The sequence below is a fragment of the Rhamphochromis sp. 'chilingali' genome, assembly GCF_963969265.1.
Source record: "Rhamphochromis sp. 'chilingali' genome assembly, chromosome: 14".
NCBI lineage: Eukaryota > Metazoa > Chordata > Actinopteri > Cichliformes > Cichlidae > Rhamphochromis > Rhamphochromis sp. 'chilingali'.
In genome coordinates, this window is record NC_137941.1 from 19,892,445 (window position 1) to 19,919,422 (window position 26,978).

General features: G+C 41.1%; 1 protein-coding gene across 1 annotated transcript; it reads left to right on the forward strand.

The window, feature by feature from the left end:
* fstl1b (follistatin-like 1b) lies at window positions 1-25,283 on the forward strand. The gene is made up of 11 exons (XM_080902137.1): window positions 1-150; window positions 298-354; window positions 17,137-17,238; window positions 17,361-17,490; window positions 20,327-20,359; window positions 20,713-20,843; window positions 21,392-21,510; window positions 21,866-21,978; window positions 22,607-22,717; window positions 22,798-22,892; window positions 23,874-25,283. The coding sequence occupies exons 1-11, from the start codon at window positions 148-150 to the stop codon at window positions 23,913-23,915; spliced, it is 936 nt and encodes a 311-aa protein (XP_080758263.1). The 5' UTR covers window positions 1-147; the 3' UTR covers window positions 23,916-25,283.
* Window positions 25,284-26,978: the final 1,695 nt, after the last annotated feature.

The window sequence follows — 26,978 nt, forward strand, 5'->3', positions numbered from 1 at the left end:
GAGGAGGAGGAGAGACTGACGGACTGGCAGGAATTCCTCAGCGCTCCTCAAATTTCTTGAAATCTCGGCAATTCTGCTCGACTGCGTCCCGACAGATATCCGGACCAGCACCCCTTTTCCGAGCAGATTTCCCAAGCCGAATATAAAATGGTAATGTAGAGGACTAAAATTTGGCTTTTCCACAAGTTTGTCTTGACAATATGAATGGTATGAAAACGGATGGACACTGTCGCTGGCTCATTCTTTTCCCATAAAACCATACTTTCTCTCTCTTTTCCCCTCCTTTTTTTTGTCCAGATGTTCCGAAGTGTGGCTGTGCTCCTTCTGCTCTCCGTAGCTTTGTACAACGCGGAGGTAAGTTTGCTCTTTTCTTTTTCTTTTCTTCAAACAGTTGTCTTTGCGAGGCTTCATATTGGAATCAGCCGTTTTACGCCTGTACTGAACACTTTATAACCACTAAAAAAAAAACAAAAAAAACAAGGCAGCCAAACAACAGCTTTGTTGAGCTTCAACACATCTGGAAAACGAGAAGAAGAAAAAAAGTATTTTATTGGAGAAAACTTGGTGCCGTGGTGAAAATGGGCCATTTATAGTTGGGTTTTCAAGGCTGTATTGTGTCTATGTGATGTAGGCTGGGTTGTTTATCTTCCTAAGCGGAACCACACAATTACGGCAATCATGAGCGTCATTACAGACACATTCTGACTAGTTTGCTTTCTTCCACTTGGGGTATTGTTGTTAATGAGGTTGCACCCATGAGGCACTGGAAAAGTGAGCGCACATATTTCTTAAACCTTCACATTTTCCATCTTGTTTGCTGACCGCACAAAGAGAAGTCCTTCACCTATTCTCTGTTTTTGTTTTGCTGAGTTGTGATTTTTGAAGGTAACATCGCAACAAAAGCTGACATGTGCCATGAGAGGACGAGAGGAGTGACAGACAGCTGTGAAGGAGAATGGGTTTAGCTTTCACAAATCTCTGGGGGACACTCTTCATCAATAATGGAGGGTGTTTTGGTGCCAACTGGCAGCTGCTCTAATGGCATAATGTTTGTTTTGGTGGTTGGTCGGGGAGCATGTGTGTTTGTCTGCAGGGCAGTGAGTGCCTCAAGAGCTGTGAGAATGCTCACCTCATGGGTATCACACTGCAGTGCTAAGTAGTCTCCTCTCTAGGTAAACACCAGGATGTGCTGTTAGTAGGTGGCCCGATTGCACACAAGAATGATTAACTGAAACAGCGTGCAATTATTAAAGTTTAAGCATCTCACAGGGGTGACAGATGGGCTCGTATATGTCAGTGGGTTTGAAGAATGAGTGAAGCTTACTGTCTGGGGTGGATGCTCAGTAAGCCTAAATATGATTAAAAGTAAACCTAGCAGTCAGTTAGCTGAGCTGAGCATGAAGACTGGCAAGTTTCCTGTTCTGAGATGTCTGTTGTGATTGTGCAAGAATAACAAATTTATAGTTATGGAAACAGCTATCAAGATATCCAAGAGTAAAAAAAAAAGAAAAAAGAAAGCAAACTACAAGAATGTCTTTGTGATCCAGCACATGGTCTCTTGTAAAAATGATTCTTTTTCCTTTGTTTCTAGCTTTTGTGGCAATCTATGCCAACCAGCTGCTCATTGTACCTCCCTAATTATTATGCAGACCTGAAAGCAGGATGGATGTTCTCATATAACTTGGCAAAAAGTCATTTGTTCTATGTCCCAAATTATTCCTCGAAGAACGAGCAAGCACACACATGCCAGGTGGCACTTGATGATGGCCTGGACCCTCAGTGGACGCAGCTGTTGAACACCTGGCTTTGTGCTGACTCCTCTGTTGACAACAAAAACAGGAGGATGATATAAACACGGTAATAACTGTAGCCTAATTAGAGGGATTTTTCAGCAGGTTAGAGCAATGCCACATGTGAAAGATAAATCAATTATCTGTGGCCGAGCCTGTCTTTATGGCTTAATGCAGATGGCCATTAGTGTCGGAACTGCAACACTGCTCATAGACTGATGTGCCGGCTACCCTGGCTGACCTTCCCCTGCTCTTCCTATCTTTACCCGCTGGCTGTTAAATGTGGGATTGTGTGCCTCCTAATTGAATCTATGGCCGTGATCTGTGAGGTATGTCCTAGATGGGATAGAACAAACGGCAGTTGTTGTTGGGTGGACCCACAAAGTAATGGGCACCCATTAAAAAAAGAGGCATCTGTTCTCCAAAGGTAATTATCTTGATAATATATGGCCTGTTGACAGGCTGTGAGAAGGGCCTGAACTGGCATACCAGCGTGCTGTCTAACGAAGGTCAACAAGTTGCAGCAAAGAGGTGAATCTGAGCCTATAGGGTATCTATTTAGCTTGTGTATCAACGATAGGATGCATGTTAAATTGACTGTATACTCATCACTAAAAAAGTTGGAAAGATCACTGAAAAGAGGATCGATTGTGTTTTTATTTGCTGCCACGAGTTTAGGCTATTAAAATGTGGAAACGAACTCCTGATCTATTAAGAAGTCGAATGCGTGTGTGCTTCCTGAGGTGAGAATTTGCTGCGTTTGAAGATAAGCTGCTCAGAAATGCAGTGTGACAGGGTGGCCGGGGTCGAGACTCAAAACTCTGTTTGTGTGTGCGCCCGCGGGCTGGAAAGCAGATATGCATCTTGGGAAAAAAAACCTTGATGTCTTACTCAAACACACCGGGAGCTTGATATGCAAACCAGGTCGGATGCAGGCATAGTGAAAGTCGTAAGACTTTGCGGCCTCGGGGGACATGTGTGCGCACAGCCGCATATAAACAGAGGGAGGAGAGTGTTTATATTTCCGCTGTTATGGCATGCAGTGTTATTGTGTTATTGTGCATCATCCACGGTGAATGACACATTGGTTAATTTAGTTTATGGCGCTCTGGCATCAACAGGCAGCCAGACTAGTTCGCCAGGACAACATTTCACGTAACAAAGAAAACATGAAAAAATGAAGGAGCTGGATCCCTTTTTCTTTCTGGCCCTGGATTTGTTGCACCCTGATTGAGCTAAATGCTCTCGGGCAACCCGCCATGTTGCCATGTTGATGCTTGTTCTTTCCCATACAAGGTGGGCTAAAAATATCTGCCCAGGTGGAGAGAACATAAGCATGAGGGGACGCCGTGTCCTCTGTCCGTATGAGCCTGCTCTAATTACTGTAGCTCGACATTCAGTCATGGATCCCGTGCAGAGATTGTTCAGGGCGGTGAGATAGTGATGTAAAACAGGAAGGAGATGTCATGCAATTACAGCAGGCAGACTGGGAGTGAGGTAAGACTTGGCTGTGTGGTGTAGGGGTAGAGAAAGAAGAGGTGTGTTACGTTTCACGTCCCTGCAGTGTGTTCTCCTCACTCTTGGCTTGGCTTGAAAGGAGTCCTCATTTAGCTTAGCAGCTGTACTGGTGTCTTATCATTACCGGTACTCTGCACTCACACATAAATTAACACAGGCACCCACGCAAATCACAAAGACTGGCACCAAAGGGTTCTCTGAGCATTTTGTAAAGAATGAGGTAATGCATCATTTTCAATCATAAAAATTAAAAAGCAAAAGTAGGTAATTTACTGATGACTGACTGTTTGCTGCTTTTCTGCCCACTTTAAGCTCTTGGAAAATGTAATGAACATCACTGTGAGCTTGACATCTTAAAAAACAAAACTTCTACAAATATTTACTTCCAGCAGAGATTATTCTGTGTCCAGTGACCCGTCAAAGACAGATCACGCCCTGTATATGCAATGCAGTTTTTTTTCTGTTGAACAGGCTTAACTGTAGGAGGAATGATCAACAAGCGAACACTGCTGTTTTCCAACACTGAGCAAAAAACATAGAGGCTAAAGTGGCTGTTTTGAGCTTTTGTAACTCTTCTATTTTCTTGTGATCTATGTGATAAGAGAGCACTCTATAATGTAGCATACCTCTCTTATCACATGCAGAAACCTTGCTCAAGGGCCTGCAAAGGGTGACTGTGCGCACAACCATGATTGATCCACATACAGCCTGTTTGCTACAGAAATCTGTCAATTTTCCTGTTATTCAGTATATTACACCCTAACATAAAAAAATGATGGTTAAAAATATATAGGTTTTTTTTTTTTCCTTTGGGGCAAAACAACTTTGATGGAGCTTGTTTTTCTCTGGTGGTGGTATTGTACCACCACCGGTGCTGAATAAAAGCATTTCATTGATTTGAGTCACTGTACTATGAGTGTGTTGGTGCTGTTTGCTACACCAGGGTGTGTTGCATGCTTTAGGACAGCGGTCCCCGACCTTTTTTGGACCAGTTTATGTCTGACAATATACTGGCCTTTAAATACAACAAAATAAAACCAGTACCGCTACCATAAAAAGATGTATTCATAACACATGGGAAAAGACCCAGGGAAATCAAGTTAACAATAAAAACGCTTAAAAAAATAACAATAAAAACCCTGAAAACCATACATTTCATACCCGAGCCTCAACCCTCGGTACCAAACAACTCGGGGGTTGGGGACCACTGCTTTAGGACATAATAGTTTTCCCTTTACAACACATCCTACTTCTCTAAAGAGTCAGCTGAGAAAGTAATCTGCAGGATGAACAATTGTAATAAAATAAGTAGTTTAAGCTGGATTTGATGTAGCTCAGCAGAGGTCAAAAAACGTATCAACCGCAGCTCTTCAAGTGATCAAAAATGTGGTTAATATGTGTGGAAGGAAGCCACTTCTTCATAAAAAAATCCCTTTAATTAGCACCCTTTCAGTCTTCTTCAAGGCATGAACAGGTAGCAAGTGAAAGCTGAAGTACAAAAGGTTAAAAGAACATCGCATGATTAGCCTCACTGCAGTATACTGTGAAGCTCGCTAATTAAAAAGATTTTTGAATAGATTGGAGTGCGCAGATGACTGTTTCATTCAGTTTGATCATTTATAGCTCAAATACCTCAGCCGTGACTGATACATAGTGAGAGGCTCTTTTCTCCGTCTATTTTAGTACGAATGAGACACGATACAAAGCAGGGGGGATGACTTTGATTGTCAAACCCAAAGGAAAAGAAAAAGTACTAAAAATCTGTAATTTAAAATGTCATGAGGAATTTCAAGAACCATGAAAAAGTGTGACTTGCAAGTTCTTAGATTACAACAATGCTAAATTTCATTACTGTTTAATCTGCCAATTAAGTTCTCTGAGCCCAGGTGATTGCTTGGTCTATATAGCACATGATCCAAAATACAACGATGGTCTGCAGAAAAAAGATCTTGTGACTGTGGAGGCCATTAGAGAACAGTGATCTCATTGTTAAGTTCAGGAGATGTGTTTGAGATGATCTGAGGTTTGTGACATAGTGTGTTATCCTGCTGGACATTGTCAGCACCAGTACTCAGGTAGGCTGAAGCCAAGAAACTTTCCCCTCAACACCAGTGCACCACCACCACTAGCCTGAACCGGTATCAAGACATTTTTACCAAGAGAACTGCTGCTCATTGGAGATTTTCTGTTTTCAGACCATTCTCTCTAAACCCTAGAGATGGTTGTGCTGGAAAATCCCAGAAGTTTGGCAGTTTTTGAAATCCCGAGACCAGTCTGGGTCACTTAAATCACCGTTCTCCTCCATTCTAATAATTAGTTGTAGCTTCCGCAGCTTGTCTTGACCACGTCTACCTGCCTAAATATGTCAGTTTGCTTCCATATGATTGGCTGAATGAATATCTGTGCTAACAAGGAACACGTGAACACTAGGGGTGCACTAATATAGATACTCACATATCTATATTATTGCTAATATATATTGTAATATATCTATATCACTAAAGCACTTCTGGATGGATGCAAACTGCATTTCGTTGCCCTGTACCTGTGCATGTGCAATGACAATAAAGTTGAATTCTATTCTATTCTATTCTATATATTTTAACTCAAACGTACAGTTTTTAAATTTAATGTTGCTGAAACAACACAGGGATAAAATAATAATTCTATCTGATTGAGGAATCACTCATCTTTGGAAAAGAGAGTTTATTACAGAGAAATGGCTCTTTCCAAAATAAAAGCTATACTATACGCTTCTTCTGGGCTATATTCTCAGTAGCATATTGGTAAATGGCCTGCATTTGTATAGCGCTTTACTCAGTCCTTAAGGACCCCAAAGCGCTTCACACTACATTCAGTCATTCACCCATTCACACACACATTCACACACTGGTGATGGCAAGCTACATTGCAGGTACAGCTGCCCTGGGGCGCACTGACAGATATTAAACATATCAGGTCCCCATAAGGAGAATCATGTGCTAACGGCTGTCTAAATGACTCGGGTAAAGTTTGTAGCATGCGTGCTTGTTGTTTTTGTCTGCTTCCACTTGTCTTTGCACTAGGATGATGTCGGCGTAAATGTGCAGTCATATTCATTGTGTTCCCACTAGTGCTGTCAGTGTTAATCTGAAATGACGTTAACACCACAACACGGCAAATCTCCGTTAACGAGCTACCGCGGATCGCCCCGTGCGTGGGGCTGGACGACGTCAACACGTTAACGAGCTAACTGCGCTAATGCAGTAGTTCCCACCCACGTAATTGAGCATTGCGTGGCACATCCGACACACTGTCTTACTTTTGTCCATGATGCCCTTACCATCAGGGTCATACTTCACATGAAGATCAAAATAGTTCAAAAGGCCAGATCTGAATGAGGGTGGGGGAGGTTCAATTTGCCATGTTGCAAGGAGCTTAGCTTCTGTCTTGCTAGCTTGTGCTGCGCTCAGTGGATCTGCGCTCAACAGTGCAGCCTAGGCGGAGTAGTCGAACGCAGATCCACTGAGCTCTCAACACAGACAGCATCGTCAGAAGAAAAGTTGATAAAATAAATTACAAATTTTGTATTGTTCGATACATATGCTACCGAACCGAAAGCACTGTATTGAACGGTTCAATATCGATACGAGTATCGTTGCACCCCTAGTGAACACATGCGCCTGATACAGTGGCCACAGTGCCTTAATGAAACAGTTGACTTACTTTCTGTGAATCAGATAACATTTTGATTGTTTCTTCTCTCGCTGTATCCTGACATACTTTGAAAGGTTTTGATTAAAAGGAAGGCAAAATACAGTTGTTTAAATATAATGAAGGTCTGATCTCACAACAGGTTTGAAATGTCTACACACACTAAATACATCTTGCAGTCTCTAATTGGACTTTCCCTTGTACAAAAGCGTTCAACATGAGCCCCTACACTGGCCTCAAAGAGGGAGCAGAGAGGAGGGCAGGGAGTCTCCTCATTCCCCTAGACTGAGTGTGAGCCTGCATTGGCCCACCCTCCCCATCCCCCTCACTTGCCCTTCCTCGTGGTGGAAAAATGCAGAGAACAGAGGGGGGTGGGGGGTGGTTCAGAGGGGAAAGAAAGGTGACAAAGTGAGCAAAGAGAGAAAGTTTAAAAGGATAAGGGGAAATGAGCAAGATTATCTGTAAAGAGTCAAAGAAAGGGATTAAAAAATTAAAGGCAAAATAGATGAGAAATTATTGAAAATGATGATAAGAAAGAAAACTTGACTAGAGGTTAAGATGAAGCAGGTAGTGAGGACAGGGGACGTTTTTGTCCGAGCAGAGTGACAGCGGGGTGAACAGGGGAGGGCGGGCCTGGGGCGGTGCTGCGTTCACAGCATTTTGTGTTCTCTGGTGACGTTTTAACTGCTAGCAGATGTTGCTCTGCCCAGACGGTGACTTATTTCCTGCTTTTCTTTAGTCTTGTACTTCTTGCTTTCTCCATTTTCTCACTCTCTCTGTTTCTCTGCTACACTTATCTTACCGTGTATTTCTGTTATCTCCCTCTTCTATTTCTTCTTTTTTCCCCCATGTCTCTTTTCAGTTTAGTTGCTGCATTTCAGCTTTTGACCAATGAGGCTGCTGGGTGTAAAATAACAGGCTGCAGACTGGGGTGACATCATCCCATCCATTGGTGCATTCCTTTTACACTGAATAAGAAACAGGGACGAGAATAACAGGCAGAACTCTGTAAACTGGTCGTTACTCTGAGCCCTTTTGTTTCTGAAGATTTAATCTCGGACCTGGTCCCTCAGAGAACATTTGAGACCACCCCTAGTGCTCTTATAAACCGCTCAAATTAGTTCTTCTTTGGCCTCATTATTTCAAGGACACATACTGCTCTCAACTGCTGGCGATCACTTGTCATGTAATCCATGAAATACTAAGCAGATATTTGAGCCAAAAGGAAGCATGGCAGTCGATCGTGTCTTTTTGATGGGCTGACTGCCTGTTTCTGAGTGGAGGCTTTACTGTACATCTGATCTCACGAGGCTGTCAAGTACAGAAGAAATGAGACTGAAACTGATTTGATATAAATGAAGACAGATTCACAGAGGGGGGGAAAGGCAACAGAGTCTGAGAATGGAGCAATGTGAATTATTGAAGGCAAAAGAGACAGCTTTCTGTAATGACTCAAAACCAAAAAAAAATAATATTTCTTCCCATCATCTCGTTAAAATTCCTTAAGGGAGTAAACTGGATCGCAGTTAGCTTGCAGTGTATCGGGTAAGTGGTTTTCTTCTTTGGCTGCACTCCACTTCTCTTCTGATTAGACGTTAAGGGGAAACAAGTTGCTCAATTTTGAGCCCTCCCTGTTCTGTCTGCTCCTGGCATGGACTCATGTCTGATGGAGCTGAAGAGTGTTAGACAATCTAACGCTGGAGGGACACCATGGGGAAAACGCTGGAGAGGGGAAGAGCAGGGCCACCTTTATGACCCAAATACTGAGGAGATTTTGGCTCAAGGCAAACTGGGTCGGGTTCCAGCTGAGGCACTACATGGCTCGGGAATGAACCCCTCTTACCTTCTCATTCTCCTGATTATGTCTCTTGTCTACATTTCCTGCCTTTCAGTCTTGTGTTTCTTTCATTTTTCACCTCATTGTTACATAGAATCTCTTGTAAAACACTCGGTTGCATTTAGAGGTAATGGGGGGGGGGGGGGGGGCGTCCATGCATTTGTCTGTCCATCTGTCATGCTGACTGTCTCTATCTGTCACTGTTATTGCCTCGCTCAAAGTAAAATCACGTTTTAGTGCACATCTCCTCCACGTCAGCATTTGTTTAAATAGACTTATGCACCTCCTTGGAGGGAGTTATATGAAAGGAGAAACCACTGTCTCTGAAGCACTTCTGAAGCTGCAGTCAACAGCCTAGCTTTTTGTAGCTTAGGCCTCAGATTCTGACCCCCAGCAATCTCCAGTCACTAGGCAAGAATGTGCATTCCTGACTAGAGCAGGGCGATATGGCCAAAAATATTTATCACGATATATATTTGAAAATTTGCGATAACGATATAACCGACGATATAATTGATGCGAGACAAAATACAACTCCACAACATTACTAGCGCAAAAAGACAACCTTCCATTTATTTTCACTTAAACAAGAAGCTGGTTTTTATGTACATTAAAGCTTTATAAAAAATGTAACAGTGCAAATGCAAATTCCTTGCTGAAAGTTTAACCAAAAGGCATTTCCAGTAGAAATGGGCTGACATATCCTGAGCATAACCATATATAATATCCACTGAAGTTAAAAAGAGGTGCTTTGCAACATTAAACTGCAGTGTGCAGTACGTATTTTTCGGACCGTAAGGTGCACGGGATTATAAGGCACATTAAGCGAAACAAAGCAGTCAGATAAATCAAACTTTATTAAACTCATTCTTCTTGCTTCCTCCACTTCTGTACCATTGATTCATTAATGTTGAATTCTCTGGCAGCTGCTCTATTCCCATGTTGTTGCAGTATATTAATGACTAACCTCGTATTGTGGATGGATTATCTCAGTTGTTCTCCTGACTGAAGTTTGGTCCGTTTACAGTATCCTGCCATGCGATTGCATTTGTCTCTAACCATGAAGAACCTTCACGTTAACTTTTATAAGTGGAAAAGTGTTAGTGTTCGTCCTCCAGCTTCACTGTTTATGTTATGCTAACATAGCTGTGTCGCTAGCGATCACGTAGCACATCATTATATACCAGCTAGCCCAATTTCAGTAACCCTACAAACGTCACTGCTGTTTAGTTTCCTGTCTTCATTTATGTTGGAAGTGATAGCAGAGCTGTACGTTTGATTTTTTTCAGAAATCTCTCAGTCAGAACATGCTATATCATGCTTAGGTAACTAGCGAAACTAGCGAGCTAACTTCCGCTAGCTTCCTGCTAACTTCTAACTCCGTTAAATGTAATACATTTTGTTTTCATGGATGCCTGGAAGTTAAACTTTATAGTTACACTTGGTAAAGCAGCAATGCTGATCGTTTTATTAAAGATGAAAGAATTTAGACAGTTTTTAACTCTAAGTGATGCTGCAGTGTTGTTTGACCTGAAACATACGGAGTTTAGGACCCAGATTACTCCCAGATTTAAGAGCATCTTAGTCCGACAAATACGACAATAACGACGGCCGCTTGCATGTTCTGCAAAAAAATGTGCTTTGTTGTGTATCTGACGGACAAACACCAAACCAGTTCCACATCACTGAAGTTGCACCATTTTTACAAACCAATTCTGGTTCATCTGTTTCACTCAACAATCGGCCATGTGCGTATGAAAACAAAGGCACTGCGCATGCGCGTTTTACTCCCATTCTATCGCGATATTTCATTTTCCTATCGTTGCCTAACATTATACCGGTATTACCGTGAACGGTATAATATGGCCCAGCCCTATTCCTGACTGTCGCTGGGTGAAATAGGTCACAAAGACGGTGCTGCATTAAAAAGATCCCTGTGATTGCTTTGGTCACTAGCAGATTACTTTGAAGGAAAGACAGCTGGAAACGGAGAATGTTCACCTTCAACATTCACACTGCAGCCAACACATTTCGAACAGCACAATTTTAACTTTGTGTACATTTTGGATTACACTTGTCATATTTTCACTCCTGCTCGGCAAGCAGTTGGTGAGTGCTGGCAGACAAGTGACTGTATTCCATGTAGACTAAGGGCGATTGCAATGTTTTGACTGCCAGAAACCTCCAGTTGGTCTGGGAATAGATATTATTATCTAGTGACCAGAGGACGCTAATTGTTCTGTAGGCCTGTGTGACTGGTACTAGCCTCGCTCTTCTCAGTTTCTCAAAAAAAAAAATCTACCTTTTCCTCTAAAGTGTAGAACTTTTCCTTCACTCCTATATTCAAATGTAAGACTTTTTATATAACCTTTCTCAACCAACTCTGTGCAAGGACGTGACATGTTTTTGAAAAAGCTAATTTTTTTAATCAAATGAAAATAATTTACTTGTTATTTTTCTCATTTCAGTAGTCTTTCTTTTTTTTGCTTGTGATAGTTTTCATTTTTCTTCAAATTTGCCAGTTTGTTATGTAAATACGGGGAAATAGATGCTTTTTATAAGCAGTAAATTGAACAGACAACTGTGTGCATACTTAGATTAGATTTCAATATCACTGTAAATATTTCCTCTGCTTCCTCACAAACCGAAGCCTTATCAGTGTCTCAGCACGACAGCAGCATGTGTAACAGTGTGCTGTAGTTCCTTCATTGTTATTCAGCATTTCAATATTTCAAGTGGCCCAGCCTGCATCATTTACAGTGAGGTGTCTCTTACACCCGTGCATTAAATCCAAACTTCTTGAAAAGCCTTTTCGAGCCTTTCACATTCAGATATCGATGAAACTCTATGTGTCATACAGATGTTGAAGCAGCTCAAGCTGATCTACCCTGTACCTTTTTATAATGCAGCACGAATGAACAGCACCAGAAAGTACAGCCTACACAGTGAAAGTAGCGCTGAATCAACACCTCTCGAACACAGCAGACAGGCAAAAGAAGCTCTATGTGAAAACAGTCGAACTGCAGGCTCGTTGTATTGGATTCTATTGAATTAGATTTATTGTGTCCAAAACTAATCCAATCAAACAGATGAAACTAATCTTTTAGTATTATTAGAAATGCCACACTCTGTATTTATTGCACTTACTGCTTTTTTGCAGTTGCTTCCATTATTCTCTTCACTGTTGTAGGCATATCTATGGCAGGGACTTCAGTGCAATCTCTAGGTTAATGTTTTCTATGCTAATAAGGGGCAGGGTGCAATATGGGAAGTGCTCACGGTGGCTGTAAATGACATCAACAGTAGAGAGGCATTGATCGGCTTGTACGATTAGTGGAACATCTCCAAGATATTTGAAGGTACACACACTAAGCATGCAAATACAGACAAATATGCTGCTGCTTGTACTGTTTTGAGTCTTTGAGGACACAGAGATAAGAAAGGCGTGCAAAGGCAGAGCAGATGTTCTGATGCTTTTTATGTGTTGTGCAAGGTGCCTTTAGGTGCCTTTAGTTAGTGTGCCTTTTCACTGTTGTCTTCATTGGATAAAAGATAAAAGGGCATTTTGTTCTCTAAAGCAAGGATGTGTTCCACTTTAACTCAAGTCCGCCTCATCAACGAGCCATATAACATGCTCGTATGCCCCCCTCCTCTTCTTCACTACCCACCTCTTTCTTAATATTCAGACTGTCCTCACAACTTTCTCCTTTTATTCAGACTCTTACTATTCTCTTATTTCCCTCCTCTGATTTCCATCTAGCTCTTCAAGGCTGGCCTTCGTTCACAGACACGTGTCTTGCATCTGTAAAAGGGCATGGTGCTAGAGATGAGATGACAAGAGAAAGAACTAAAGAATAGCAGAAATGAAAGCAAGACTTGAAATGAGAGTTGCCACGCTGATATAAAAAGATGGAAATGATGCAAAGAGTTTTTGGAGAAAAAAAAGTCTTTTAGAAACCTTTAAGTCGTTTCAGCCTCGTGACTAAAACACTGAAATAGAAAACATGTGAAACGCGGGGCAAGAGATTAGTGTCATGAGCTGTGAAATGTGTCCGTATTGACTGTAATGAGCTTAGGGAAGCTCTTTGTATGAAGGACTCTGGTATGATTCACCAGTCTCTTATGAGAACACTGATTGGCTTTAAATGGGAAAGAAGGCAGTTGTTGTCAGTAAATTAAAAATAATAATTTATCTGGGACATGCATAATGGGTGTGTTTTTGTTTGTGCTGACTTTGTGTCATGTCTTATTTTATGTCTGCTCTGCTGGTGACTGTGTTAATGAGTGCCTTTTAGTTATGGTGAGGTTGATGCCAAGTCCCTACAATGTGTAAACAGAAAGTGATACCCACTTGAATAAAAACATTGATATCAATCTCAGCGTATGAACTTGGAACTACATAAAGATTCAAAGAGGGGAAACATGGGAAGCTCTTTACCAAATAAAGTAAAATAGTGATAACAACAATGATTAAAAAAAACTTCTCATATTTTCAGGATACTAACACTCAAGTAAATAAATTAAGCTTTTATGTTGTAACAGCCTGAGATGGGCAGTAACACGTTACTGTAATCCGATTACTTTTTTCAAGTAACGAGTAAAGTAAGGGATTACTATTGCAAAAACAGTAATTAGATTACCGTTACTTTCCCGTAGGAACGCTGCATTACTGCGTTACTAAAACCGTGATTTTTTTGCGAGAATGTCTCACGACAGTGACGTAAGCAAGTGCGACGTTCATGACAACAGCTGTGTGCAGATCAACAATGGATCGACTGCGGGAGAGAGTATGAGCGTGCAGCGTTTAAAGCGTGGAAGTACTGACCTTACTTTGAGTTTGATTCCATAAAAAGTGACAAAAACATTAGCGTCCATCGTGCGTGGGAAGAAAACTTCTTTTTACAGCGAAAAAAACCCCTAAACTTCCGAGCAAGCACCGAGTGCGCAACGACGTAATGGGAAACTCACAGCGAAACTCGCGGATTCTTCCACTGACCGCTGCGGCACACCTGCACCAGGGTAAACCTCCGCCTACCGCAGTGCTGCTTTACAGGTGAAAATAGAGCAACAGGACCGCTAGTCTTTGACTTTATTTATTTTCTGCTGTGTTTTACTTGCATCTATTTGAAAGAGTGAGTGTAAACACAAAAAAATATTTTATTTTATGTGCTGGAATGTGCAGAAAATAGGTTTAAATAGGTTTAAAAGAAATTTCTTCCAGTCAGAGCATGTTGCATATAATTAAATTTTTGCTTGATGCATAAAGTTAAAAGATTAAAACTAATAAAACAAGTTTTAAAAAGAGACTTTTCCATTTAATTACATTTTGTATGATGGATTATGCAGAAAAAGTAGAACTGGACTGAAAGATCTATCACTTTATCACCTACTCAGGTTGTAAATCGTGTTTTTAAAAAGTAACTAAGTAATTAATTACTTTTGAAAATAAGTAATCAGTAAAGTAACGGGATTACTTTTTTGGGGAAGTTGTCAGCTTTACTCCTACAGGAAGTTATTTGGAGTATTATTTCTGCATGCTATTCTATATGCTGTTACCAGTGTTGGTCAAGTTACTTGAAAAAAGTAATCAGTAACTAATTACTGATTACAATATTTGGGGATTTAAAAGTCTACTAATTTTTCTCCTCTTAGACGCATGAAATGTGACCATATGTCTCTGACATTTGCTATGTGTAGTTTTTATTTATCCCTCCGCATTGTCCATGCATGTTTTATGCACTGCGTTTGTGGCATCCCAAGAACACACGAAGAGACTATTTCATCTGTTATTTTCTTTTACAGTGCTGTATTTGCCCTGTTCATGATTTCTTATTTTATCGCATATTTGGCATACTTAAATGTTTCAGATAATCAAAGAGATTTTAATATTTGACAAAGATAACCTAAGAAGATACAAGATACCATTTTTAAATGATGATTTACTTTATTAAGGGGAGAAAAAAGGTTATCTGGCCCTGTGTGAAAGAAATGTAAATGCTCCATAAACCTAATAACTGGTTGTGCCACCGCTGGCAGCAAAAACTAGTGGCCTAGTCAGCGTTGGGACTGGAATTAGACTTGAATCAGTTTTCGAGCATGAATTATATGTTTAAAACAGATCTGCAAAGAAGAGTGGACCAAAGTTTTCCACAGTGATGTGAAAGACTCATTGCCAGTTATCACAAACACTTGATTGCAGTTTTTGCTGTGAAGGGTGGCACAACCTGTTATTAGGTTTAAGAGACTATTACTTTTTCACATAGGGTTAGGTAGGTTTGGTTTCCCTTCATAAATGAAATCATCATTTCAAAAACTGCACTTTGTACTGTATATTTGTACTTTGGTTATCTTTGTCTAATGAAAAAAATGGTGTGATGATCTGCAACATGTAAGAGTGACAAACATGAAAAAAGAACTCAGGAAGGGAGAAATACTTATTTCACAGCACTGTATGTCCAAAGAGCCCTGCTGAGATCTCATTTTGAGGCTTTCTTCCATCTGGCTTACTTGACTGACACTTCTGTAATCAAAAGAAGCCAGTATATGTTCTCACTATGGCAACAAAGCTCATGAATCAGCTGCAAAAAAAGGGACCTTCTACCTCTGTATTCATTAGCTAAATGTCAGATATTCTCAGCTGGTTCTGCTAGGAGGGAGATGGACAGACAGAACTCCGTGTTTGTACCAGATTCATCTTAAGGAGCCCATCTATTATTCATGTTCTCAGAGGAGGTTTCTGCAGGTTTCAACAGGCCTCTTGCCCATCTGTGTCTGAGAAACTGAATTGTCCAACATGTTCAAGGCCGGGGGGGTTGCTTTGAAGATTTTTCCATGACCTCATCTTAGGATAGGAAGTGTGTGTATGTATATGTCTCTGAAGCATGCATAGAACCGAATTCCTCTCACCAGTTTTGAGTCAAAATTGCTACACTGTGATGATTGCATGTGACTGCTCCCCCACTGTCATCCCTTTAGCTCTGAAATCCATCCTGTTACATTTTATCATGAGAGCTCAAGAAGGTTCAGTAACAACATCCCACCTTCATTTTGACCTACATACCAGACCTTGCAGTCATACACAGAGAGACAAAGTTGGAAGCCAGCTCATGTGCAGGCACACAAAGAAGGCCAACTTCTGTCTCGCTGTTACAGGAAACAGCAGCTTAGGGAGCAGGAGTGGAGTCGGGGGTGGGGGGGGGGGGAGAAAAGATTTTGCACTGCATGGGAATGGGCCTAAAGGAAAACACAGCTCAGACTCCAGATGTGGAAACACCCTGTACACACACGAGTACGCACACAAACAAATGCAAGCACACACAATGGCACACATACAAAAACAAACAGATGGGGAAAGGAGGCGGTAATGAGGGTCATAAACCAGCTCTTGGAGCTCCACTTGGCATCTTCTGATTGGTTGCTAGAGCTCATTTCTTGAGTCTGCTGGCAGTCCCTAAAATGAGCAAACACAAGATGTCAAGACGAGCAAATGAGACGGTGTGTGTGTCCATGAGTGTCAACGAGAGCGAATGAGACACGCTAAATGTGAGAGAAAAGGCTGTTTAACTGAAACAGATTTGCTCGAGACATTTGGATGAAAGAAAAAGAGTATTTTCGAGGAGGCAGCATGGTCCAGCAGGAACTCATCCCACTTACATGTTTTCTGTATTCTGCCTTATTTCATGCCAACTTCTGGATCCAAGTCTAACTGTCACTGACAGGGCAACAATTCAGACAGCTCTGGAGACCTCATTAAAAGTGCAGATACTAACACACACATAAAAAAACAACAAAGATAAGCAATAAACCAGGACACATTTGTTTGAGCACGTAAATATTGCTTTTTTTGCTTATCATGTTGATGAGAAAGGAACAAATAAAATTGAAATGCAGTCAGTTGTTTGAGGATTCCTCAGAGTCTCCAATGAAACATTATGAACCACTACGTGCACAAAGCAACTGAGCTTATTTACCAAAATGATTTAAGTAATTCTTGGTATCTTGCTAAAAAAGATAGGAAACAGATACAAAAATCATCACCTCCTAGACTGAGTGCAGTGCAAGATCGGTGAGCTTTCATCTCGGATGCCATCAGGGGACAGACTCTTGTCAGTTAATTGGGCGAAACGATCTCTTTATCTGTGACATGAGTTTGGTTCCACATGGCTTATTGTGAAAGTTAAATATTTGTGTTTTGGATCCCGTTTGCAGATTCCTGTTTGACTTGATTGGCTATTCTGTTTGAAAAGCACAACAGCGCCGCCCTGTGTTCAACCATCACAAACTTATTTTGCCTTACAGGAGGTGCAGACCAAGAGCAAAGTGTGTGCTAATGTGTTCTGCGGGGCCGGCAGGGAGTGCGCTGTCAATGAGAAGGGGGAGCCCAGCTGTCTGTGCATAGAGGTGAGTGTCGGGTCATTGCTTTTACGTAAGGAAGCAATATATGTCCAAATAATAGATTTGGATTACAAACTCCCTTTGGTTTCACTTCACATTCATTCCCTTTGCACTTTGTTTCTTTGCAGAGCTGTAAGCCCCACAAGAGGTCAGTATGTGGCAGCAATGGTAAGACCTACAGGAATCACTGTGAGCTCCACAGAGATGCTTGTCTGACTGGCCTGAAGATCCAAGTGGCACACGACGGACACTGCAAGGGTACGGATAACAAATGTTGATAAAACAGTTCAAACCGGCATAATTATCACACAATCGTCCTTGGAAATGGAAATGGAAGTTGCATAATTTTCATGTTAGACATTGAAAATGTATTTTTCAAAAATTGTTAAATGATTTTTTGCTAAAAAATGTTTTTTTTAACATCATCATCTTTCTTGCCTTGAACGGTTTTCAGGGTTTTTTCTTTCTTTTTTTAATTTTTACAATTTAAAAAATGTACACACAGAAACAACATTTTGATAGGATAGGACATAGCAAATCAGGTTTCTCATTCAACTGACCTATCAAGCACTGATTGGTCCATCCATTGATTTTCTTGCACATATCTAATTCAGGGATGCTGGAGCATATCCCCACTGTAATATGGTGAAAGGTGGGGTACATCATGGACAGGCTGGCAGTCTATTGCAGCTAATTGATACTATTCAGCTCTGTTTTGTTCCAAAAACGAAATACTTGACTGTTTAGAGTGCAGTGGAAGCCAAGATAACACGAGAATGCTATAGAGATGAAAAGATGAAAACACAGTTTGGAACCTGTCATGACTGAATTACTAGAGAGGAATTTAACAACACTGACTAAAAATCTCGTGTTCATAACACCAAATGTCAGAGTCATAGGTTACTGTCAGGTCCTTCCTTCTTCCTTCTTGTCCTTTAGCGGGCGACCAGCGGCGGTGGTCGGCTGCGCAACCAGTGCGCTGCTGTAGGTGCCGCAGGTTCTCTTGCTTGACCAACGATTATCTTCCACGCTTTTCAATCTAAGGCGATGGTTCTTGCCTGCTCGAGGTCAAGTCAAAGGGCCTTTAAATCATCCTGGATTTGTTTCATCCATGTCTTTTTTGGTGCATTTCGATGCACCCTCCAATCGGTGGGGCGGGTCAACCAGAGTAGGCCATGGGGGTAGCGGCTCTGGTCCATTCGACAAATGTGGCCAAACCAACGGAGTCGGCGGCGCTGGATTAGGTCACCGATCGTCGGTTGGCTGCCGCAGCTGGTGAGGATGGTGTCATTCGAATGAGGGTCGCGAAGGGAAACGCCGAGAATGCATCTAAGGCAACGCATTTGGAAAACTTTGAGCTTGCTCAGGTCGTGTTTGAGCATTGTCCACGTCTCCGCGCCATAAAGTAGAATGGGCAGGATCAGGGTTCGGTAAAGGCGGATCTTTGTCAATGAGATGTTGTTCTTCTTCCAAACGCACCAGCGCAGGGAAGCGAACTCCGCCGCCTGCCCAATTCTGGAGCGTATCTCCACTGATGATGCCACTTTCTTCTCCTCGACGAGGGACCCCAGATATTTAAATTGTTGGACTTGTTTGATCTGCACACTGTCGAGGTGGACGATCGCTGGTGAGCCATCGGTGGTCAGGACTTTGGTCTTCTCGGCGTTAATCTTGAGGCCGTACGGTTTGGAGTAGAGGATGTGAGTCGCCTCGGTGTCGTCTTCGGCAAAAATGGCGCTATCGTCAGCGAACATTAGATCGGTGATAAATTGATCGGTCAAGGCTTGGACTCCGCGGCGGCCCTTGAATGTTTTGCGCATTATCGCATCGATGACGATGTTGAACAACAGCGGTGACACCACATCGCTCTGCCGGACTGTCAGGTACAGAGTAGAAGCTTAAGTATAAGTGAATCCCTGAGATCTAGTAGATGTGACAATGGGAGGCCTAAAAAGGCCAATTTGGCCCCTTTTCAGTAATGTCATTTAGCTCACCCGACTAATTGTGAAAGCGCTGATAGTAAGCAATTAAACTGATTAGTATGTGATCTCTGAACTAGCATACATTCACTGAACTGATAATGTGAGGTGACTGGGTTGACAGTCATACAATGTCCCCTTCCATGACACTGCACTATCATTTTTATCACACCTCTGCCCTGTAGCCACCTCTTCATATATCTCGTATTAGTATCTTATCTGATCTCGAGTGAACTTTCACTTCCCTGCTGGTCCCTGCTGACATGAAGTTGTTTAGTTAACTGGACCTTAATCTGTGATATATAATCTAAAATGCTTTGGTCAACATAAGTAATGCAAATAATACATATAAATAAATAAATAAATAAGCAAAACTAATTCTGAAACTAATTTCAGCTGAGGTTCAGTTCAGTTGAGGTTTATTTATATAGCCCCAAATCAAAAAAACAGCTTCCCCAAGGCACTTCATACTGTAAAGTAAAGAACCTACAATATTCTGGTGAGAGCCCAACAATAAGGAGATCCCTGAGGAAAAACTCCCTTTTAACAGGAAGAAACCTCCGCCAGAACCGAACTCAGAGAGGGGCAGCCATCTGCTGCAACCAGCTGGGGGATGAGGAGAAAGACAAAGACAAGAAAAGAAAAAGACAGCATAGGGAGGCAGAACAAAAACACAGATTAAAGCAGAGAGAAGACAAAAATTTAGTGGCATACTGCAGTGGTGTATAAACACGTGAGGAGAGAAAAGAAGTACGGGGAGAAGAAGTGCTCAGTGTGTGTCATGAAGTGCAGCAGCAGTCTGAAAAGAAAAGAAATTACATTGATTTTCAGAAAGAAAATCAAACATAAAAATGAAATCACAAAGGAATAACAAAAATGTACAACTAGAAAGAAAGATACAAGAAAGAAAACAAAATGCAGAACTTGAAGAAGGCTAGCCTGGACATTGATCGGTGACAGAAAGGTCAGCGAGGGAAAATCATTATGTCACAGCATGCTCTTTGCAGACCTTTGGCCAATTGTTCAGTGACAGACATGTTTATCTCCAATAATGTTCTCCAGGTTTTGTATCAAATGTTGTTTCTTTCTCTCTCTTTTTTTCAAATCACCTTTAGAAAAGAAAACAGAACAGGCCGCTGCCAGTCCAGGTAAGCTTATGTGTATGTGCGTGCATGCTCTTTTTGCTTATATAAACATCCATTCACCCATCCTTTTTCTTCCACTTATCCTTATCAAGTTTGCGTGTTATATAAACATATAAATTAATTTACAACTGAATGTATTTGTAATTTTTTCACTGGATTGTACTGGCATATTAAGGTCTAGTCCATGGTTACATGGATGGGTTACAGTTTACTAACACACGTGCTATACAGTAGCAGACATTTATGGTCTATCTGAAAGAACATATTGAGCCTGAATACACCGATGCACAGTATACCAGGTGTACTGGGTTATTTATTCATGCTGCTGACTTCTGGAAATATCCCCTCTCCTGCAGTGGTTTGCTATGCTGCTGACCGCAACGAGTTAAGATCTCGTGTGATCCAGTGGCTGCAAACTGAGATTATCCCAGATGGCTGGTTTGTCAAGGGTTCCAACTTCTCTGACATCCTGCTCAAATACTTCAAGGTAGGCAGAATTAACCCTTTTCTGTTTTTATGCTCACCACTGCTCCAAAACCAGTGTTTTCACAGAATACCCCAGTTTATTTGTCCACGCGGGCCTCTTTCAGTCCGCCTGCTTTTTAAAGCTGCTTGGGACTGTGTCTAATTATTCATGTGACAGACCTTTCAAGCGAGTCAGCTGGTGGTGATAATTCAGTTTAATGAGGAACTTTGTTCTGCAGAGGAGGGCCCCTTCCTCTCCATGGTTTGACATGAATGCCATTATAGCAAAAGATGGGGGGTTTTGTGTTGGACGATTTAAAACTTTACTTATGCCCAAGATTTTCTTATTTCATCATCATATATGAAGCCCATGTACAGTAGTCAAACAGTAGTCAGCTTGGATGCTAAATCAGTTTGAACAACAACTAGTCATTTTAAAAAAATGAATAAATGAATAAAAATGTTAATGTAGCGCTACAGCCTACCCAGCCTGTGGATCAGAACCCCAAATGACTTCTTACAGAGTTCTTTGTGTTCAATCCTCATGCACATGAGTCTGTGTGTTTGCAGTCATATGACAGTGGTGATTCTCAGCTGGACTCCTCAGAGCTGCTCAAATTCATCCAGCACAACGAGTCAGTTGTGGAGTTGCAGTCCTATGCAGACCAGGAGAGCAACAACCTGCTCCGGTTAGTGTGTCTGCAAGTTTGCATGTTTACGAAAAAGTGTGGAAGTGGAAGAGGTGAGAGAGCCTTCACATATTTATTTTTCCAATGGTACTGCTTGTGCGCAGAAAATCTTATCTTTGTGCTGCAGCACTATTTTAAGACAAGTCATTGAACCTGATCTTGGCCAGAGCAAACATTATTGCAGGCCTCTTGTGGGAAACCATATTGGTAAAAACACCTGCACTCTGTGTAGAAAAAAAGAAAAGCAGCTATCAAAATGATTTTTACAGCATTTGCATTGTTTCTGTAATGGTCCACTGTTACTGTATGTAACAGCTAATATTTATTCTGTGTTTGTGTGCTTCTCGTTCCCCAGGAGCCTGTGTGTTGATGCCCTCATTGAGCTCTCCGATGAGAATGCCGACTGGAAGCTGAGCTTTGATGAGTTTCTTAACTGCCTGAAGCCTGGCTTCAATCCACCAGAGAAGAGTGAGCTTGGAGTGATACTTTGACATAATGTAGCACACCATTAGATCTACTATATAAATTGACCGAAGCACAGAAAGCTCAGTAGTGCAGCTGCTGTTTTCTTAGGATTTTGAGACTCAGCCCTTCAATCTGTTCAGTTGACTGGTGCTGATATATCTGGGATAAAGTTCGCAGGAAGAGGGGGCATTTCTCCAGCAGCCAATCTCTGCGGTTGACTTAACTCTGGAGCTACACCAGATTCAAGGATGCACACGTTTATTTGGTGAACTAACTGTTAGCTGTGTAAACTCTGGGTTTAGTCCACATGCAAAATTTCAAATGCAAATCAAGATTTTCATGCCTGGTTAAGGCATTTGATTTTTTTTCTCTTTTTACATAATAGTTTCTCCAGTTTACACACAAAGGTTTTATGCTTGGCGTTGGCTGTTTTGCTGAGTGTTTGTGACTAAGCAAAAGTAACCAAAAGAATGTGACACTGTGGTTATGCTGGTGGATGAATGATGCAGCATTTTAAAATGCTGGCAACTCGTAAAAGTCATAAAATTGGTACCAATGTAAAACTTTTATTGTTCTACTAGAGTCTTATCTGTGGCCTTATCTAGGTAGCGTGTTCTTTATCTTTGTGCAGAATGTGCCTTGGAGGATGAAACATATGAGGATGGAGCAGAGACCCAGGTGGAGTGCAATCGCTGCGTTTGTGCATGCGGCAACTGGGTCTGCACCGCCATGACGTGCACTGGTAAAAAAAACCTGAAAATGGCATTTATCCTGTTTGTTTACACGCACACATTCCACTTAACCATTGTGTAATCTGACCAGATAACCAGCCAGCTGTGGATGACTTAGCAGATGCTGGAGTGGAGATGACTGAGGAGGAGTGGAACCTCCGTGTGGCCGAGCTCAACAAGCACCAGGTGTGTATCTGTAAACTAAATCCCATCAAAAAAAGTACAGTATATCAGTCGAGTTAAAGACAAGATAAATCAAAAAATTATAAGTGTTTTCCCAACCTTAGAACCTAATATTTGATTTTCTCCCCACTTGGTTCTACTGCACTCCAAAGCTCATTCACTGTCCACTGCTTGTAGAATTGGTTATAAGGTCCACTAAATATAACCTTTATGAGCCAATAGCCTCGTGCCTGCTTTTATATTCCTTGATTACCTGTAGTTCCTTTCAAATCAAATTGCTCAATACAACCGACAGAGGAATAGGTCGCTGTAAATATTTGATGCGTTCCAACCTGGCAGAGCTCGGCGAGCCACAGTATCAGCAGCTTTATTGCTTCTGACAGAACAAGTGAAACAATAAATCCAAAGGAGAGCGATGTTTTCAAATTTAGAGCCATAAAATGATGTTGCTGATATGAAATGTAGGGCAGATGGCCTTAAAAAAAAACCCCATCAATGCTTGAGTTTCTTTTACCTTTAACAGATTTATGTGTTGACATCTTCCTTTAACGTTTCTTGCTTATTTTGATTCACAGGCAGTGCATTAGGTTTAGTAGGAGTAGACTAATTGGCACATGTATTTAGAACAATCTGCAAAAGTACAAAATCTTTTGCAGATTGCTGTTTTTGTAACTTGTGCGTCTGCTTGTGTGCGTGAATGTAACCGTGATGTCCGCAAGGTAGCTCTAGGAATCTGGCTTGAGGCCATGACTGAGTCAGCAAAGCCGTGTACTCTGCACCCCAGAAGAATACTTGGTAGTGCCACTGTAAACAAATGTGGTTCATCGTGTGTACAAGTTTCGATAGGTGACACCAAATTCACCTTCAAACAAATGCAGTGCTAATATTAACGGGAAAGGCGTGCGATTTCCAGAAATACTGTTTCAGTCAGCATGTCAAATGAGACACTATAGCTCACGTTTCTTTTCCCTGTTTTAAACATAGGAGACAGTGGAGAAGATGAAGGCCAGCACAAAGGAGGCCTAAGTCGGGATGCAATGAAAGAAGAGGGTGCACGCCATCATCCTTCTTCCATACTTAACTCACTTTATTATGTTTCTCTGCTCTGTTAATTATTATCCTTTTTTTTTTTTTTTACATTTTTAAGTGTTTGTGTTGATGTTTGTTAGTTTCAATCAAAGCGTATCAGTGGATTCCCTTGTGTTGAGTACTGTCATGTTTGATTGTATTACTGCACCCCTACTCTAGCCTCGGGGTTGCTTTTTGTTTTATGTTTTTTTTACTACAATCCTTATATTTTTGCAGTTATTACGAAAAGAAAACTGTCAAGTTATCACTGTTTTGGAATATGGAAGTCACTGTTTGAAAAGGTAGTGAGGTTGAGGGTTGTTTAAATATAGGCGCTGAGTACACAGAAAACTGACTGCTTGGCGCCTCGTACAACCTCTTGTCAGAATGTTGCATAACAAGGTAGAGCTACTAGTGCTTTTCAAAATTTTGTTGCCTGTAGAACTGCCACAGTAGGCCACTACCTGACCATTGCACTTCTCTTTCATTTTCTTTAGCTTTCTTAGGCTTTAGTTCAACCACAACCATGAATTTATTTGTATCTTACGGCTAAAATAATAACATTGCTGCCAAAAAAAAGTTTGCTTCTTTATACATTATGTTATTGGCTTGAGTTGGAGTTCATCTTGTTCCCATGTTATACTTAGTAAAGTCTCTCTGGTGCTTTTTTTCCTTTTTGTGAGGGATTAAACATTTCCCTCTATGTGTGTCTTACTTTTCCGAGATGTAGTGGTCCAGCTTTCGTTGAGACCTGATCTGAATATAGCATGGTGAAACCTGAAACCAAAGTCTAGATGAAGTGTTTGAATGATGTACAAAATTATCCAGGTAAGCCATTACTCTGGACCCAGCAACAACAATATACCTGTGCTTTCAATATCACTCTTAACAGAAGGACTAGCCTCACTGTCAGTGGAAGTAGCTTAGGCGCGTCGATAACCTGGTGCATATGAAATGTGTGCGTGTGTGTCTGTGTGCGTGTGTGCGATTTTCAATTATGACGCTGAGAGTAGCTTGGTTTGTTTATTGTGTTCATTTGTTGAAATCCTGCATCTGAATTGGGATGTCTAAACACCAGAAATCAGTGCCTTAGACCTGCAAACTTTACAGGTCGCTACCATTACCTGCACATAGGATTTTTTTTTTTGCCATGTGGCGTTTCAAGAACAAGTGTGCTTTGATGAAGATGGCATCAAACTAGTGCTTTGTGACTCTATTTCCTATGTGTGTGAAATTTGCATTACTACGTTGAAGCTGAATCTTTATATTTCACTAAAAGTGCAGAGACTAAGGAATATGTATGCCAATAAAGCCCATTCACCACAACACAGCTTTGTCACTTTGTTTGTGTCTGTGTGCGCGTACGTTTTTGTGCTTTTATCTGCCAGATTTACTTATGAGATACTGTTAGTGGGGAAAAAGTTTAAATCATTGGCTATTAAGCTATTCCATTGTCTTCCAAAGTGCAGTGAGCCAGTAATCTCACCACTGGACTGGTTGCCAGTACAGATGGGAATCGCATTAAAAAATTGCACTTCCTACTTAAAAAGCACCAATCAGTGAGACCAATGAGCGTATTGCTGTGCCTATAGTTACATGAAGGTGCTCCTCTCAGCAAATCGGTGACTGCTGGTTATTCTAGTCTTCCAGCTTGAAAGGGCAACTCATTTGTTGTCTTTACCTCTAAATGTTAACTGGAGTTTCTCTTGCCTAACGGGCTATTGTAATACATTATTTAAATGAAATAACATTTTCAAGTAAAACTTATCAAGGAACCATCCCATGCTTTATGTTCCATCCATTTACTTGGCTGATTATGTAATGTAGACTTTTGGGGGTTTGTTTTTTAAGGGTGTGTGTGTTTATTCCTACTTTGCACCAACTAAATCTACAGCAAGTGACACTGCAGACATTGACCTACTCCCGAATCTACCTCTGAATAACAGACAAGCGCTTCTGACTTGGTACAGGGGTTGTCAGTGGAGCAAAATGCAAATAGTACAGCGGATGTTGCATGATTTGGACATGTGTGGACTATTTTCTGTGGCACAAAATTGAAGTCTACTAAAGAACATGAAAAATTGCTTTGGGAATTCTTTGGTTAAAATGGCGTCAATATGAATGCAGTTCCAACAGTGATGCAGAAGGTGAAAAGGTCAGAGAAATGCATGAGGCTATAGGAGAGAATAGTTGGCACCATGAATGTATGTGGGTATACCACAATGCTGTTTAACAAGAAGATAGCCAGCTGACCAAGGCTTGTCAGTAGAGGAATATCTCAAAGCAAAAGTAAAAACGGATTACTAAAGAAGAAAACAATCAGCATAACATGGTCAAGTATGTTGCTTGAAGTACGTTACAAGGAGAAGGGTAGAGCAATGCAGCTCTTCCATCAAAGAGTGACTAAAAAAAGATGCTCTTGGAGGAATGGCAGAACATCTATGCAGAAATTGAAAAATGGTATCTTTCATGCTGACAAAAACTGATTTAATAATCAGAAATAGATGTTTGTTTAAAAAAAGAAGAAGAAATAATGTGAAAATTCAACTTATTGTTCCAGTTAGGCAAAATGGATGTACAATACTGTGCAAAAGTTTTGTACCAGCCCTTATTCCTTTATATTTAGTTTATTAAAAAGGATATTAGAGGATTTATTTAAATATGGGCCAACGTAAATGGAAATTCAGTATATTATGCAAAAACAGAGTTTGTACAATTATAACAAAATGGACACTTGGTATCATCACCTTTATGCTTCAACACAACCTGAACTCTTTCAGTAATGTTGAGGTCTGGGCTCTGGCCCATTGTGTTTTTCTGTCCAGATATGCTTTAAGAATGGTTTGCACCTTAGGTAACGGAAACTCTAGGTCTTCTTGCCACAATTACTAAATCTTCTAGAAACCTTGGGGTGAGTTTTGACCCACATTTCCTTTTGGATGATCATGTTAAAGCTGTGGTTCACTATCACTTGTATCACTTAGGAAATCTTTCCAAGTTGAATTCCACTGTGCCATCCTC